This window comes from Episyrphus balteatus, chromosome 3 (assembly GCF_945859705.1).
Source record: "Episyrphus balteatus chromosome 3, idEpiBalt1.1, whole genome shotgun sequence".
NCBI classification, from domain to species: Eukaryota; Metazoa; Arthropoda; class Insecta; order Diptera; family Syrphidae; genus Episyrphus; species Episyrphus balteatus.
The window spans coordinates 84,605,429-84,624,056 of record NC_079136.1 but is presented as its reverse complement, the minus strand read 5'-3'; the positions used below and the strand labels follow the sequence as shown (position 1 = coordinate 84,624,056).

Below are 18,628 nucleotides of genomic sequence, written 5' to 3'. Positions count from 1 at the left end.
CAGTCGATTCTAAATCCCGCTAAATCAAATAGTCATTTGAACTGTGTAGAAGCAAAAATTTGCCAATATCCTTTTTAAGTATTTTTTAGGAGAGGAATTCGTAGTTAAAAGTTTAAAAAAGCCCTGCTTACGGTAAACGAATTTAAAAATGGCCGAATATTCAGCGGCATCTCTAGTTTTGTAGGTACAAAGAGTGATAAGTTGGTTGATATAAATTGCGAGCGTTAGCGAGAAAGAAAATTTTTTTTAAGAAACAAATTTTAACCATTCTAAGGCTTTATAAAAAAAATTATTTCGTACAATTTAATATATAAAACATTGAAAAATGGACTTTTTCTTGCACTGAAATTTTGTAGCAGAAAATTGACATTTACATTCTATCTATTGAGTTCTAAATGAAATTAGCAATACTTAAAAACCAAAATTTTAAATAATCCAAGTTGTTTGACATGAGCTAATTACACTGGTCAACAAGGTTTTTGTTACAGAAACCAGGGTATACTTTTCTATAGGCTGAGCTCGAATCCGAAGTCAGAAAAATTCTATCACATCACGTTTTGGAGATATTCCCGTTAGAAAATCGAAAATGCCGATTTTTACCAGTTTTCAAAGTTATTTTTTAGCGTTTACTTATTTTTTTTTAAATTAAATTTGTAACAGTTTCTAAAAGAATTGTGTCAAAATTTGAAAGCGATTGGTACAGAACTTTTCGATTGGATATATTTTTCTAAAGGTTTTTTATGTGCTGAGCTCGAATCCGAACTCAGAAAAATTCTATCACATCGCGTTTTTTAGATATTCCCGTTAGAAAATCGAAAATCCCGCTTTTTACCAGTTTTCGAGGTTATTTCCTAGCGTTGGTAGGCACTAGAGTCTCTGAATAAATCGATACACATATTTTCGCTTACATACTGGATTTAAGGTTAACATAGAACAAAAGTGGGTAATAAGCAACTGAAGATATCTCGGACAGTAGAAAAGATGTCTGAAAGATTTAAATAGATTTAAGGGTAATATTTCAAAAACGAGATGTGATCGAATAAGTCCGTCTTTGGATTCGAGTTCGGCCACCGAAACACTTTGAAAAAGCATAGTTTAGTCTCGGCACCAAAAACCCTGCATAAGTACTTGTGGTATTTAAAGGGTTCTTAAAAGAGCATTTTAAGGTGTTAACATAGTGCTTAAGGAAATGGTCAAAGAGATAAAAACTCTTTGTGATGGACCAAACAATTTTTGTTTTCCTTTATACAAACTTCATCGACAGCTTCTGCAACGATGCAAAATTGGTAGTGATTTTAAGGGAGATTTTCATATAGGTAATCAAATCACTAAAATACAAAAACAAATCATTAAGTGCTGCACATATTAGACTTGTATATGTTTATAATATATAGGTATCTTTTGATTTTCTGAAAAAAAATTTCGGGGGGGGGTTAAACACCCAAACCCCCCCCCCCCTAAATACGGCTATGTTAAAAATACTATTTTTTTGGAAAAATCAATTCTTTTAAACGGGTTGATGAATTTTATTGAATCTTCAGTTTCTTAAAACGGCATTGCTATTTTTTTTTAATATTGAAAATTCTTATTTGAGAACTGTACTTAAAAACTGGCTCTTAAGATTGTCACAATTTATTTATCTAAAAACTCTTTGTTATATGATAATATTAAAGGATATCTTTCGTTTTGAGATTAAATCTATTTCAAGGATGTTTTTAATTTTGGTGTCTGGTGTTTATATGGAAAGTAGAGTTTAAATTAAATTAAAAAAAAAATATTCTCAAAGTTTTAAGTCATTATCATTGTAGGTAGTTATTAACCCGTGCTTAATTTTCAATATTACATGCATACTTATATTACTCATGTAGTTTTATAGTATTTTGCTTGAAAAACTGGTAAGACTGTAAAAAATCATGGAAACACAAGCAGAAGCTGGCCAATATGTTCAGGTCTAATTAATATTTTAAAGAATGCTAAAAATTGAATAATTATTTTAAAGAATACTAAGCTATTACAAAATTACTGTCAATTTCATCAAAACAAAGATATTAATGAAATTGACGGTTATTTCAAACTGGTTAGAACAAATTCCTTTTAATCCTGAAGTTTCGAATTTTTTTTATTAACTTTTATAATTTTACGTATTTTTAAGTTAAGTAATTCAAAAGTACCTATCTATAAATTTTCAATATTTCGAATTGCAAAATTGAAAATAAAGTCGGTACGGGTAAATATGATGAAAAGACTTCAAACAATCTGAGTATTTTTTTATTGGGTAACTGTTAAAAGTTTCGAATTCAAAAATGTTAAAAATGCCAGAGAGTTATGGGACAGTCTCAGTGTTACTTAAATTTCCAATATCGGCCAATTATGTGCCATTTACTCAACTTTGTCTTCCAAATTTATTAAAATTTGAATTTTGAATTAACATGTTCGTGGAAATGATTCTGAGTTTAACCCTTTTGAACTCAAGCTATGAAAATCGATATTAAAAAATATTTTTTCAGTATTATGGCGTCAAAAACATCACAACTAAGAAATATGAATAGCAAAAAGTTATTTTCCAAAATAAAAACTAGCAAAACTAATGTGTTACTCTCATTTTACATGTAATTAACATGCACTGCCTATGACCACCGAAAAAAGTCGGACAAGGATAACTGGGAAAATAATTTTTTATGGAACAATAATATATGCTTCTTCTTCTAAGCCAAAAAACAAAACACTTTCTGGACTAACATTTTTTATATCTTTTTTTTCAAAATTATGATGTGAATTTCAGTCCCTTTTTCGATAAAAAAATGAATAGTATGATATTTGACTAAATTTTTGTACTTATCAAGTAACTAGGCATTATTATCTTTCAATTAAGCCATCGAAACCTAAAAAATTATTTAATGGAATATTTTTTACGAATTTTTAAATATATGTTACATGAGAGTAACGCTGGGTCCGAAAGGGTAAATGTTAACTTCTATATTCATACTTCTTATTCCTATTTGGAATTACTTACTAAGAAATAGATTGAAGTATTTTTGGACAAACATATCGAAGAGGTCCTTCGATATCCCTCTACCCACGAACACATTATGCACCAATGTAGCAAAACTCAAAATAGCTGCTTGTCGCACTTCAGGACGATCCGGACCTATAAAAAAAAGTAAAATTGTTTTAAATTGACCATTAACATATCTCTAGACTAGAAGTGTCAAGCAATGACTCACCTAAACTTAGAAAAGCCTCACATTCCTTTACCAAATCCTTGGATAACTCGAAAATATGGAATGGCAATGACACTAACAACTGCACTGCAGTAGTTGACTTGATTTGCTTTTCCATCACCAGATCCCTTGTTAAGAGCACCGAAGCCTTTGTACCAATCCGAGGAATAATCTCATAGAAGATATTACGTATGGTCTCTTGCCGGTACGATGTTCCAATATCGACTTCGGTGTAAAGCTTCTGCAGAGATTGGTAATCCATTTGGGAGAGCACTTTTATTATATCCGACAGGGTGCTGTCGTATGGTTCGCCAAATTTCAAATCGGAACTCTCCAGACCCTCGGCCAGACTATTAAGCATATCCGATGCAGTGGTTATTAATGCTTCCTGCATCTGCGGATGCCTGCCACCAGTTGGATCATTTGGATCCAATGGAAATAGTTCTAGTCCGGATGGAGTCGTTGCCATTGCTGTTTCAATATCGATGGGAATGTCGATGGTGGTTTCGTTCAGGAAGTTCAACAGAAGTCTGCACAATGCGAGCATGGTTGCCAAGTGGGTGGTGGTGGTGCAAGGTTGATGGGGCGAAAAGGAAACAAAACATTTTCAACAACTTACATTCTATTACTCTGAGGGGGGGTGTGTATAGAAAGAAGGGTGGTTAATCAATGCGAATCTCTTACTCTGAGTTAATGTATTGTGCCTCGCCTGTGGACTCGAATGTGTGGATAAGAGTATTGCCCCTTACATGGGCCATACTGAGAAAATACTCGGTATCCTTGTGTGGAAGTAGTCCATAGACAGCTTCATTTCCAATTATAACGTTCTTTTGAAAATCGAACTCGCACAAGTTCGGCGGCACATTACTGCGGGTTATATGTACGGCCTCTGAGTGCGGAGTGCAAGTTTTAAGTTCGGGGGTCTTTCGAATCGATATGTAGTTGGTCTTGTTGGACACAAAGTACTCAGTGGAGCATTTGCCATGGATGCCCGTCTGTTCAGAGATAATTGGTTACAATTTGAATTGTTTACTTGCTGCTTTACCTTTGGTTACCTCATCAACAACAAAAGCTCCAACCGATTTCATTTGGAATTGTAGCGTAGATGCTATTGCTCTTTTCAAATTTGTCGACCAAATCGGATCGTTGTCTTTGAACAGCAAATGCGATATAGTTCCTTCTTTGGTTAGTACGATTTTAAACGGTTTATATGGGGGATACATTTCTTTGTTTTGTAGGAACTTTTCACCTGAATTATTGAGTCGCACTTCATCGATTGAAAGCTGAAAAATGTTAAAACAATTTGTTTTCAATTGGTAATTATATAGTTCAAAATTACTTTGTATTACAAATTCAAAATGCAATAATTTATTCTTTTTTGTGTTCATTGCCTTTAGTTCAGGCAACGCACGAAGAAAAAATGAATGCAAAACATCCTGTAGATTTGGATTTATATTTTGGTGGTAGGTGGCATATATTTAATATTTTGAAAATTAAGCAAATTATTGAATAGTTATATTTATTCCACTAAAATCGCTTTAGTTGATTGCAGTTAGTTTTGATTAAAACAAAATATTTAAGAACATTTTATGTGGATATAGGGATTCTTATTGACAAAATTATCCTAAGTCGTAGCTTTTTGTATTTCCATGCTAAGAAAGTAGTTTTTTTTTTTGTTTTAAAAAACATATCAGGCTGCATTGTTAAAATCAAGAATTGCTAACGGAAAATCAAGCAACAAACAAAAAATGTTTTTTACCAGATTTTTGTTTTGGGTGTAAACCTCTATTATTGAAAACAATAAGCCTCTTTTTATAATTTTAAGTCTTCGTTGATTGGATTAATTTGCTGATATTTAAGATAACAACAAAAGTCATTGAAGAAATAAAAAGCAATGTTCTATTAAAGCATTAAAAGTGAAAAAGATAAAAGGATGAAGTTTAAAATCAATTGTTTAAACAGCAGTTAAATGACAAATGCACTTTTCTCTCACTGATGGTTTGTAAAAAATATTTAGAAATAACTATAAATTGATGATCTTGTATTTTAGGCTGTTTGTCCAATGACAAATTTTTGACATCCATACATGTTGAATATTAAATAAATACATTTTGGTAGTGGCTTAAAAGTTTTCTTAGGCTGCATAATAAAAGATTTAATGGTGTTAAAAACATTAGTAAAGCCTAGTACGCAGCTGAAGCGAAACGAAAAATTTTGAAGTCTCCAAAGTCAACAGCGAACATGTTAACGAAAAAATACTATCGGGTATTATAGAAAATTAAAAAAAATTAAAGTACAAATAAAAAAATTCAAGAAAAAACATCAGATAATAAGTTTTAAAGCAAGAACAAAACAAATTTAATTTCGTTCAAGATTTCATTAACCAAATTTTTTACAATTTTTAAACTCCAAAAACGCGTTGTGTTTTGAATTTAATGTTTAGTCAACATTCTTGTATTATTTTTTACAAATTTCTTTGTTAATTAAAAGTTTTGAACATTAAAGCCTAGTAGGTATATGTACGTAGCTAAAGCGAATCGAAATTTTCCATACATCTTGAACGAAAAATTTCGTTTTGCTTTTCGTTTTTCAGTTCGCAGTTTAAGTGAAAATTTGGAGAGTGTTCACTCATTTGTTACTTACTTTTTACTGTCCTGTGCATTTTTCTTGATTCCAAAAGCAGTTTTTTCACTTTTAATTCATTTTTTTTTTGTTTTAGAAATTATTTTCTGATGTTTTTTCTAGGTTTTTTATTTTAACTTTTAATTTGGATTTTTTTATTTTGACTTTGACAGAATATATATTTTTTCGTTAGCATTTTCGTTGTCGATTTTGGAGACTTAAACATTGTTCGTTCCGCTTCAGCTGCGTTCTAGGCTTCATTAATAAAAATATACAAAACCTCTTTGATCAAAAATGTATTCTCTAAAGATACAAATTAAACCTGCACCCATAACAGGATAAATCTTCAGCAGCTAAAATTTTTTCTTTTCACCTCTATAGTGTCCATATGTATACTTGGCTTAATATTTAACTCAATTCAGCTCAAATAATTGTTTTTTTTTTTTTTTTTTTTTTATTAAATGTCACTGTTAAATAAGTTGTATATCACGTCTAAATTTGAAAAATCTAATTTTTAACCCCTATTTCCGAAGTTCAGTAAAATATTTCAAAAAATGTTGTTAACTTTTACAAAAATATTCAGTTTTCGTGATCTACAAAAAAATTTAAATCCAAACTATCAATAACGTTTAAAAATGAAAGTTTAAATATTTAGGCTGAAGGAACAATTTTTTTTGCATTCTCGTTTCTTGGTTATATTCAGCCTAGTTTGCTGTGTTACCACAAGCTTTAACAAGTCCCTGGGGTGTTGAGCACGAATCTGAATTTGACTAAAAAAATTATTTAACAAACAACTTTAAGAATGACATTCCCAAGAAAAAATAAAAAATCAATTTTTTTTGTGTTTATGTCGGATTATTTCAAAAGTGAGCTCTTTTAGCAAAAGCAAATTGTATACTTAAAAAGAAGAGACAATAAATTTATGTTTATCCATTTTTGTGTAAGTACGACTTATGGTTCCCACTTATAAGAGGGTTGAAAATTTCATTCAAATCAGTTTAGGTACTTCTTATAAAAAAAGAAAATACTTTTTTCATATATTTTATTTTGTTCAAATCTTTTTGAAATTTAACCGCTACGAAATTGGAATGGACTTTAATGGAGATTTTCGATTTATCACTAAAATATAAAAGCAATCCATCAAGTTCTGCATATACGTATAGGTAGGTATGCACAAGTTTGTATTAGGGTTGTATTTGTTTAAACTCTCATCATAAGATTTTCTAAAAAAATTTCGGGGGTGCTAAACCCTGTAACCCCCCCCTTAAATACGGCTATGCTCTTAGACGCTTAGACAATTACGCACTCTAAAACGTTATATGGGCGATTTTTGTCACGTTCAGAAAATATTATAGGAACTTGATTAAGTCAATAGCCGTTTTTTTTATCCCACTTGATCCATATAGATTATTGATTAACACGTTATACAACAACAACATGAGATCGTGCTTTTCATCAGCATCACGAATTGTGATCTTGCTTTTCATGACCATGAGGATCACGAATCGTGATCCTGATGAAAAGCAAGATCTCATGTAGTTGTTGTAATACGTGTTAATTAATGATCTATATGGATCACGTGGATTATCCCACATTTATTTGGGTAATTTTGTTTTCATAACCACAAAAATATTGAGAAAAAATATTAAGTCTGGGTTCGTTACCAAAACTATATATTTTCAACATCTTTTAAAAGCTCTGAATTTAATTTTCTAATAAGTAAAAAAATAAATTGGTTGGAGAAAAGTTAACCACTTACGCATGTCTTCCAACAGTGCTCTACACACTTTCAATAGAAATTTGTTTGTATTATTACAAATAGATTATTGCAATGCACAAGACTTTTTTTTGTATACAAAGTTTACCACAAGAAATCCATGATATCATTTCCCATACTACTATAATAATCTAATACTCCTACAATTAAAGAAGTTGATGAATGATGACAAACAAAAACAATGACGTACATTTTAATTAATCAGCTGGACCAAAACATACTAATACTAATACTAATACACAATTGAGTTGATAATGAATATCGTTCCTCGTTCCTCGCCAACACAAAAAAAAAAACGATAATGAAAACCTACTTATCTGAGTAAAACCGGCAATATACGGCATGAATATACAGATTAACAACAGATGTTTAGTGACGATCCGTCAAAACAGTTCATTCATAAAATGAGAGGTTAATTTGATTGACACTTGTTCAATTGCGGAATTTTCATATGTTTTTCATTTTTTTTTTTTATGAAGAGCTGCTGACACTATAATAAATTACTGTGCCACTGATAGAAGAGGGCAATAAAGGAGCAATGCTAAACACTAGTCTCTAACTGTGTTTGTATTTTATATGCAAATTGATAATGAATTGATTGATAGTGGCAAAAAAAGTTTTGTTTTTAATCAATTATTGCTTTTAGTCATTTTATGCTATTTAATTATTTAGGTTTTTTATTTTGTGACCTTTCATGTGCATTTTATATTAGAAACTTATGTAAGTATGTAATATAAAACATTCAAACTGTTATATTGGTATTACCTTATTAAAATAATGAAATATGGTTAATTCGCTGATAACGTTTTGTTGCAAAAAGTAATAATTTTAAAACATTGATCAGTTTTCTATTGCTGATTGGTTCTTTGTCTTTTTTTATTTTTTTTTAAATACCTCTAAAAGACTAACATGTAACGTGTATATGTCCTAGTTGACATATTTGTATTTTAAATTATGCAGTTCTCAGCTATGTCATGTACAAGTTCCGGTACAATGGGACTCATGTACTCTTATTTGCAAAATTTCAAGCACCAATACTCTACATTTTTAAGTAGGGGAGAGTGGGGGAACATTTGAACACTTTTTCCTTTCGCAGCTGCTTGAACGAAATATGTTCCTTTTCTTGATCTGTAAAGTTTACTAACATTGAACAGTAACATTGAACTTCGATTTCAAATAACATTTGGTTAGTTAGACGAAATATTTATATTACATTTTGATGTTTAACCAATATAGGCTCTTACGTTCAAAAGTGCTCCATGTATGGGGCAGCTTTGGACATGGAAGGGGCACTTTTGAACAGCAGTATTAGTTTCGTTGTAATGAATAAATAACACTCAACTTTTTATTAGTTTTTTAATAAGAACATACACATTACACAAACTCAAAATTGACAATTACATATATATCATATTCAAGGAACCAAAAAATAATAAAAACTCAGAAAAAATAACCTTAAAATTTAAACTTTAGCTATCACTTATCACATTTATTAGTAGAAAAGAAAACAAAAAACAAGAAAAATTCGTTTGAAACATAACTTAGATAATGGAATTCATACCATTTATGATTCTCAGAGTAAAATAGATTTATGTTGTGATCAACCTATATTCCTAGACATTAAATGCAAATGTTAACAAAGTGGATGTTCTTCATGTACCTACCAGGACCTCTAATTGGTGTAAGCAGCTTGACTTTAAGTTCTATACCGCTTAAGTTGTATATAATCGAGTTCTCATCGAGATCAGTTTAGTAGAACTTGAAGAATTCAGGCATTTTTTTAATCTTCAATAATGTTGTACATATTGCAATTTTTTTCTTTAATTTTGGCCACAATTGCTAGTTTCATTATTTTTTTTATAAGAACATTACGATTTAATAAATGAAACACATTCAAGTTTCCTTAAAATGTCCGATACAAACTGCTGGGCGGTTTTGAACATGTTCAAAAGTGCCACAACACACTTGTTCAAAACTGCCCCAACTGTGTCAACGACATAAAATGTTAAATAAATATTTAACATTAATATATTCAATCAAAAATTCACCGTGATTTAGTTTAAAATTTACTAAACATTGACAAAAATTGAATTGCGTTTTAAAATCACGCACCAAATTTTTTTTAAACTCTTACAACTAAAAAACTGAAATAATGCAAAACCACTATAAAAATCACCTTCCATCTATAAATTTGAAAGCCAGCTGAGATAACCAAGGAAAGTCATTGACGTTTATGGTTATGGTGTTGACGGGTTCAAATATCGAATAACTTCTAAAAAAGATTGATAAACTAAAATTTTATATGCGGTGTTCAAAAGTGCCCCACTCTCCCCTACCAATTTACAGCAATGAAACACCAGTTTTAAGTTCCAGAAGAACATTGTGCAATGGTTAGTGTCAAGGACAACAAAGGTCTTGACACTAGAATTATGAAAATATAACCCTCAACAGGTATAACGTTGAGGGTAGGTCGCCTCATCTGTTTTAATAAATCTCTTTTTATCAGGCGTAAATTGGCCTCATTTAAGCAAAAGAGCTGAGGTACAAACTTTTTTTAAAAATTATTTTAATTTTTTGTTTAAAAAGTTGTTGAGAGTGTTACAAATGCAACAATTTTTTTTTCTTATTGAAAAAAAAAAAATACTTTATCAAAAAATAATAAAATTAAGTAAGTGAAAATAATTTTTTGATTTTAAATGCATTTTTTTTTTATCTGTGTAACATTTTTAAACCTTAATGATACTACTGTTCCTTTTATTGACATTGCTCTTATTTTTGTATTACCTTAAAACAAAAGAACTTAAAGATTGCTTGTAATTTCACTTCAAAGAGCATGGAAGCTGTTAGTAAAACGGTTGAGTTGTTATTTTAAATGCATTATTTTTCAACTCTTATCTATATAATTGATATATCAGTGCATCACAAAATTACATTCGAAAAAAAATTCAATTTTTCAAAATGGTGCTAATTTTGTCTATGAATTTTAGAATAGATGTTGTTATAAAATAAGAAGAATCTAAAAGACGGTTTTTGCCTTTTATGAGAAAATTCGAGCAGGTACATACCTACTGGTACAAACTCAAAAGTACTAAAGGTACTGGTACTTTAAAGTATTGAAGTACCAAAATACTTTACAGCCCCAAAATGGTATGCGATGTAGCTACAAGATCATATTAATTTTAAATAGTGAGAAAGCCTCATAGTAAAACACTCATAACAAAGCACAAGTGTTCTAGAATCGATCCCCAGTGGCTGCCAATATTTTTTAAGGTTGAAATAACTTTGATTTAAGTTTGTTTAATGATTAAAGTCCATGCATTGTTAACGCTGTTCTAGTAGAACAATTTTTTTTAGATTATGGAAATAAAATTATTTACTACTACTACTTAACGTTGTATATAGGTACTACTTTGATTTTAAATTATCGTTGTTTTTTCCCTCAGTGTACCCAAAATTAAAATCTAATTTTGTAGGTACTCGATAAATTTTTAAAATAGGTGCATCAAAGACTAGCTGAGCCCTTTACAAAATAATTCTTTAAATCCTTAAGTCCCGACTTTTCTCATGGTACAGTTACTGAACCTGTTTTGGAAAATCTATAATCTATAACTTTACAAAAAATAAAGAGTTAATGTCTTCCAAATGTTTGCTAACCAAGTTTTCCCACGCTTTTATGCCGTTATTACTAAGAACACACAAAATTATAATTGTTCTTTTAAAGTATTCGCATACTTAATACGTTCTCAAATATAATTTTTATCAGTTATGCAAAAATAATGTCAAAGAATATTCATTTGAAATGTGAAATTTACTGTCGAGTGCAAAATAATCATCTCTTAGAACATTCTTTATCTTAACCGGATAATAACTGGAATGTGTTGGTATTGTTTGATAATGTCTAAAAAAATATAATGTATAAAAAAATATTTTTGCAAGGATGGAAGTTTTTTTCATTTGAACAATATTTATTTATTTTTTTTTTTTTTGAAATTTGAAATTGTTTTCAGCTTCAGTGACAATACTTGTACTTGGTTTAAAGGGCAGACATGCAGATACTTTGTATGGTAATTTGTTTCATTATGATTTTGTCCACTCAAATTGTCTTTAAAGTAGAAAGTTAATACTATTTCACAGCCTTAAAGTTAAAATTTCCAATAATAGGAAATCATCTCTGACTCTGTGGAACTATTGGTTTCCAACATATTGCGGTTCAAATTTTGTCAGTTTCGTTTAATTGGCTCAAGTGAAAACTACAATTTTTCCACATCGAGGGAGAGCTTGATCTATTATTTTGTATTAAAGATGTGCAAAAGAATATTTCATCAAATAATTCGGTACCAGTACATTTTACGAACAACGAATTTTGGTAAAGTTGTATAGCATAAAATAAATCTTTAGTGATCAAAATCACAAACAATTAAATATATTTTAGTTAAACAATTTCAAGGCTTATTCCTTTTTTTCACAAGGAAATGTCAATCGGTGTTATAATTAAAATAGTTTTGTGAATTTTTGTGAAAAAGGGCTTTTTGGAAAAAAGGAGTCTTTATTTTCATTCTTTAAACAAAAAGAAATATTTATATGCATATAGTTATAGTTCTTAGAAACGCAAAACTTTTAGAAAACAAATTAAAATTTGTTTTTCAACATGTTTCAACAGTACATAAAACAACTTGATTTAGAAAATCAATTGAAAATAAGATCAAACGCTTTTTTAAAAGACATACATATAGCACAGAATTGTTGGTACAATCGTGGATTTAAATATTTTTTTTCTATGGCCCTCCTGCTCAAAAGGGGGGTGATTGATCTTTCTTGCTCGGTAAAAAAAATGATAAATAAAATAAGCACTTTTAAACTTGCATGGGCCCTGGGTCAAGGTCCATATATGTATTCGTAGATATAAAACATGGAAAGATATGGCTCTACACTGAGCCAGAACAAAAAAAATACTCTGAATCAAAGTAAAATATAAATAATTTGGGACCAAATACGAAAGTTTTTAAATCAAAGGAAAACATTTTAGATTAAGGTGGTTCATTTTAAAAATAAAAACATACTTTACTTAAATCAAAGACATTTTTTGTAAAATAAGCAACAAAATAAAAAAATTTTTTTTTTTATTTTGTTCTTACGTTAAATAAAGATCTATTAAAACCCCTGAAGAAGTCGCGAATAAAGACGAATCGTTGGGAAAAGATGAAATAAAGTTTTTCTATTTTCAATTTATATAAGTAGGGGAGAGTGGGGCACATTTGAACACTGCTTATAAAATTTTAGCTTATCAATATTTTTTTGAAGTAATTCGATATTTTAACCCATCAACATCATATCCATAAACTTCAATGGCTTTCCTCGATTTTCTCGGCTAGCTCTAAGATTTATAGGTGGAAAGTGATTTTTATAATGGTGGTGCATCGTTTCAGATATTTAGTTGTAAGGGTTTTAAAAAAAATTGTTGCGTGATTTCAAAGCGGAATAAAATTTTTGATAATGGTTAATATATTTGGAAGTTAATCACGGTGAGTTTTTGAATAAATATATTAATTTTAAATATTTATTCAACATTTAATGTCGTTGACACAGTTGGGGTAGCTTTGAACAAGTGTGTTGGGGCACTTTTGAACATGTTCAAAACCACCCTCATCAGTTTGTATTAGATATTTTAAGGAAGCTTTAATGTGTTTCATTTAATAAATCGTTATGTTCTTTTGAAAAGAACAATAAAACTAGCATTTGTGGGCAAAATTAAAGAAGAAAATTGGAAAATGTACTACAAATTGAAGGTTTTAAAAAAAAAATGCCTGAATACTTTAAGTTCTACTAGAGACTAGACCGATCTCGATTATAAGAGGAATAGAAATTAAATCTAAACTGCCTACACTCTGCCTACACTATTTAACGTTCCTGGTACATAAAAAACATCAGCTTTGTTAACATTTGCATTCAATGTTTTGAAATTTAAGTTAAACACAAAATATTAATATTTAGTTAACTAATCAAATGATTTTTGAAATCGAAGCTCAATATCACTGTTCATATAGGGTGTGTCAAAATGCTAAAGTATGGAATTTTCAAATGTAATAGCTTTTAAAAGTTGCATTGCTTATCAAAATTAAATCCTGCGTTTGCAATTTTCATTTTAATAAATATCTTTGGCTCGCTCAATATATGGGAAAAAATCGAAGAAATTTGGATTTTTAGAGATTTTGAAATATATGTTTGGATACAAAAACAAAGATTATTCCAAGAAAAAACTTTTAAGCTTATATTTGTTGGAATTCAACACTAAGTAAAGGGGCTGCGAAAAATAAACGAATTAAAAAAAATCATTTTTACTTGCTCTATAGGGCAAGTATTGGTTTCGTGTAGAAAAAAAAAATCGAGGTTTTAATCAAAACCAACATTACGATGATGGAGAAGATCATAAAAGTGGTTTTCGTCATGCCGTCCGTCGGTCTGTGCGTCTGTGCGTCTGTACGTCCATCTGTACATGGAGCTAGGGCCTAAACGGATGGATGGATTTGCTTGAAACTTGGTACAGATGATTTTTACGTAATTCCCTAGGACCGTTTTTTTTATTTTTTTAATATCTCTAATTTAACGCATATCTCCCATATAACGTTTTCGAGGTATTTCAAATTTCTCGAAAACGGCTCTAACGATTTCGTTTAAATTTGGTGTGCGCAGTACTCTTATTGATTCCAACAAAACTGCGTTTTTAGTTTTTCTCAAAAAAATGCCGAGAGCGGAAATATGGCGTTGCCGTTTTTCAAAAATTGACATTTTTTTTAAGTTCATATATTTCATCAAAGCATAAGTCATTTTTTTCAAAATTCACAGACATCATAGTGTAAAATGTAAAAAAAAATTAAAAAAAAAGTTTTTCAAAAAATATTTAAAAAATTGAATTTTTTTAACTTTCGATTTTTTTTTTGTTTTTATTTTTTTTTTCTCCACAAAATCTTAAATTTCCAATAGATATTTAAGATAAAGAAGCTTTGAACTACAAGAGCAAGTACGTGCGACCCAGTCGTGCATTTTATTTCATATAAAATCGTTTTTTTTCTTAACAACATATACCGATTTGAGCGAGCCAAAAAAAAGACGAACGATATTATAATTTTTTTTTACATATTATGAAACTATAGACCCTAATAAAACTTTTGACCACTATTACATTGGAAAAATTAGAGTACTTTTTTTCGGCCATACAAAAGTGACACACCCTGCTGTTCAATATTAGTCAACTTTGCAGATCAATAAAACGAACACATTTCATTCAAGCAGTTGCGAAAGCAAAAAGTGTTCAAATGTGCCATGCACTCTCCCCTTTTCGATTTGTCATCACTTTTTCTTATGACATCATAGTAGGGGTATTCACGTAAACGCGGAAAACCCGTAGAAACCGTAGAAACTGTAGAATTTTCTATCGGTAGAAATGAGTTGTCAAAATTTGTATGGGAAAAATATTCCGCAAATCATAGAATTTTATCTCACAAATTTGAAGCAGAAACCGTAGAAAATAAATCAGATAAACTTTGGGTGTGTTCAATCACATATCGGATAGGCTATCTGGGATCCCCGTATCTGGAACGCGATTTATGTCTTATTATTCAGATAACCACAAATAAAATATGTTAATATTGAAAAGAGAATATTGTTTTATTTGAGCAAAATAGTACATTTTTTTTATTGTTGCATAGTATTTGCAAAATTAGCTTGACTCATTTTTTTTAATTAAACAAGTTCAATTTGACGTTTAACAAACAGCTGTTTGTTTCCCTTGTTTACGCAATTATTTTCTTCTGGGGTGTTCATTTAAACCTTTTGCGGAATTTTCTATTTTTCTGCAAAGTAGAAAATTATCTCGTTACGTTAATACCCTTATTATGTAAAATTATCCGAAATACCTCGAAACTATTGTTTTAATTTAACTTGTTAAATTTTTACAAACATTTTTCAAAAAAAAAATTTTTAAGAAAATTCCGGCTAGAGAAGAAATTTTAAATGTTTTTTTTTTTTATATCACCATGATCCACAACTAATATGCTTAACGGACTATATTTAATGTTTGAGTATAATCTCCTCATTAAAATCCAAATTGTTTGGATAATAGGTGCTGAGAGAAGCCATCCAATATTGAAGAAGAGGTTGGTTCGGCTTTCATTGAATAGTTCGTTTGCATCATCAATATAAAATATAAATAAAATTAAATTAACTATAAAATTAGCAATTTCTGATAGTTGATCCAAATGTGTATGTGATAGGGGTAAAAATATATTTTGTTAGAAGATGGTTTGTGATAAGATATCTAACTATCAAATTAAAATTTTTGAAGGACTTGTGCCGTTGTGCCTATAAAAGAATTGTTAATATAGATGACAAAAACACAAAGAGTGTGAGATATCCAACGATATACTTAAACTAGGTTAACAAAAATGACTGGAATGAAATTCATTTGCAATTACTATTAATTCGATAAATCTTATAACATTTAACGATTATCCTATCACTGAAAATAATAAATTTCGTTGGCTCAACGAAAATATGTAATTTTTCGTAATATGAAAACTTTCATCAATTAATGAAAACGTTTCATACACTTTTTCTCCCTTTTTAGTGCCAAAAAATCCAATTTAATGAAAAGATTCATCAATTAACGAAAAATTTCATACTCATTTTAAAGAATAAAAATAAGAATTTTTTCCTTACTTTATCAAAGTTTTAATTAAGTAACGAAAATCTTCATAAACTTATGAAAATTCTTCATATACTACGTAGACTTGGGTGCATTTCTGTTTTAATGATTAAAAATTTAATCTTGCTGGATATAGTTCACATTAGGTTTTTGTTTAAAAATCTATGTAAGTTGAGCTGAATATAAAAAATATTTGCGTATACATAAGGTGTCTCACGATAAGTCAACTGATGAGTCCAAGTCCCGGTGGAGGGGACGAAACGCCAATTTATTAAAAAATTAAAAGAAGGTATGTTTTTTTTATGGTTAAAAATTTTCAGCGGATTTTCTGAACTTCAGGTTTTTTTATATGAAATGAATGAAAAATTTCGTAGGTTAACGAAAAAATTCGTAATTCTACGAAAAGAATGCAAGAATAATCTCAAAAAAAAAAAAAATAATTAATACAATAAAAAGTTTCGTAAGCTAAAGAATATTTTTTCGTAATTTAATTAAAATATTCATAAAATTTACGAAAAAATTCGTTAGCTAACGAAAGTTCCTTTCATAAATTAATCAAAAAATACATTGACTAACGAAAAATATCACCGTGGTTAATTAAATTTTACGTTAATCGATGAAAAAATTTCGTAAAATGATGTAAAAATTCATTAATTCTCGATCAAAAAATTTTATGAAAAATTACATTAAAATACTACAGTTTTCGTTGATTGATGAAGTTCTTCATTAACGTATGAAAGCAATTTCGTTGAGCCAATTCAATTTTTCATCGGCTGAAAATTAATTAAATTTTCGTTGGCTCAACGAATTTTGTTGTTGTATTTACGTAAGGATTTGGTTCAGTATAGTTAAAATGTTAAAATAAAATACTTACAGCTGCAGCCAGAGTTTCTAAACTCTGCCTTTGTAGGGTTAATTTTCCCCGTACAACCCAACCGGATGAGGGTGGTGCGGGATGCTCATCGTCCTGTGGAGCTTTAGCTCCTACCGCAACATTTCCTTCATACTCATAAAGCATTTGTTTATTTATTCCAATAATATTAAATGTGCTACCAGCATCGATAATTATTAAAAATAAATCTGAAGTAAAAAAAAATACAAAAAAAAAACAAGAAGACATAATAATTGACACTGATATCCGTTTATTTCCAAGAAAAAAAAGTAAAAAAAGAATCGAGAGCCATTTCAAAAATTTGAATAAAATTTTGTGATCACCACACAACCAAAGATTATCGAAACGAAAAAAAAAGAACGCTCAACAGTGTTGATAAGCATTATCGACACAGAGCAGCAAAAAAAAAATATTTTTTTTTCATATATACAAATGTATAGGTATGAAACTGTATATCGAGATAACTTTCCCACAAGATTTCAACATCAACAAAACTATATATATTTGAAATTATGATGCTAATTTAAATTAAGATCTGACTTCATCACTTATTTTAGATTTTTTATTTAAAAGGATGCTCGAATCTTTTAGATCTTAAATTAAAAAAAAAAATCGATAACATACAAAATAATACTGAACACTTTTGACGGTTCCTCATTTTACCGCCGCCGGAAACACTTCTTTGGATCACTTCTGGCGGAAAAAATATATATAGATTTATAAAAATATAATTAACGATATATTTAACAGTATAGCCACACGGTTATATAAAAAATTGAGTCGATAACACTGATAAGGTTTTTAGTGCGCGCGTTTAAAAACAATTGGTTGGATAGAGATAGAAGATCCTGCTATCATGTTTTCTTCTTTTGTTTTTTGTTGGATTGATGAGAGATGCGCGTCTCGATATTATAAAGAAACAATCCGAACTTGTCGGCGATCCTCGACGTTTGGGATCAAGACTGAGACTGGGAGCTGGGAGAGTTAATTGGCCGTCAAGTCGAGTTAAATTTGATTCCAAGATCAAGTGGTACCAATCAACGATGACGACGATGACGCTGCCAGAGGCTGCTATACTAATGGTTGAAGACAGACATTTATGTAGCAGAGAGACTGCTTTTACTTTTACCATCCGCGTTGCGATATTCGACGTTATTAAAGCCTGTGCTCCGAAGTCTGGAACTGATAAGAGAAAAGAAAATGTTGAAAAGTGATCAAATCAATGCTTTATTTTCACCATAGTTAGTGTGACCAATTGTTGTATATTGTGTTTGTGTGGAATGGGTTATTAAAAATATTTAATATGTGAAAAGTATTAACTTTGACATACTCTACAGTCTCCACTTAATGAAATCTGAGATTGATATCAATGAGAAGTTTGTGAGATGTGTCTTAAAACAGGACCAGGGTTGTAA

At 29.8% G+C, this 18,628-nt stretch overlaps 1 protein-coding gene across 1 annotated transcript in view; it reads right to left on the bottom strand.

The window, feature by feature from the left end:
- LOC129915809 (uncharacterized) overlaps window positions 1–18,345 on the bottom strand; it is a 31,330-nt gene extending 12,985 nt beyond the window's left edge. Inside the window, exons 1-6 of the mRNA XM_055995496.1 lie at window positions 17,838–18,345; window positions 17,196–17,401; window positions 4,277–4,504; window positions 3,906–4,216; window positions 3,225–3,751; window positions 3,014–3,148 (exon numbers count right to left, since the gene is read on the bottom strand). Coding sequence (XP_055851471.1) covers window positions 3,014–3,148; window positions 3,225–3,751; window positions 3,906–4,216; window positions 4,277–4,504; window positions 17,196–17,401; window positions 17,838–17,871 — 1,441 coding nt within the window. The 5' untranslated portion in view covers window positions 17,872–18,345. The remainder of the gene's footprint in view (window positions 1–3,013; window positions 3,149–3,224; window positions 3,752–3,905; window positions 4,217–4,276; window positions 4,505–17,195; window positions 17,402–17,837) is intronic.
- Between the last annotated feature and the right edge of the window lie 283 nt (window positions 18,346–18,628).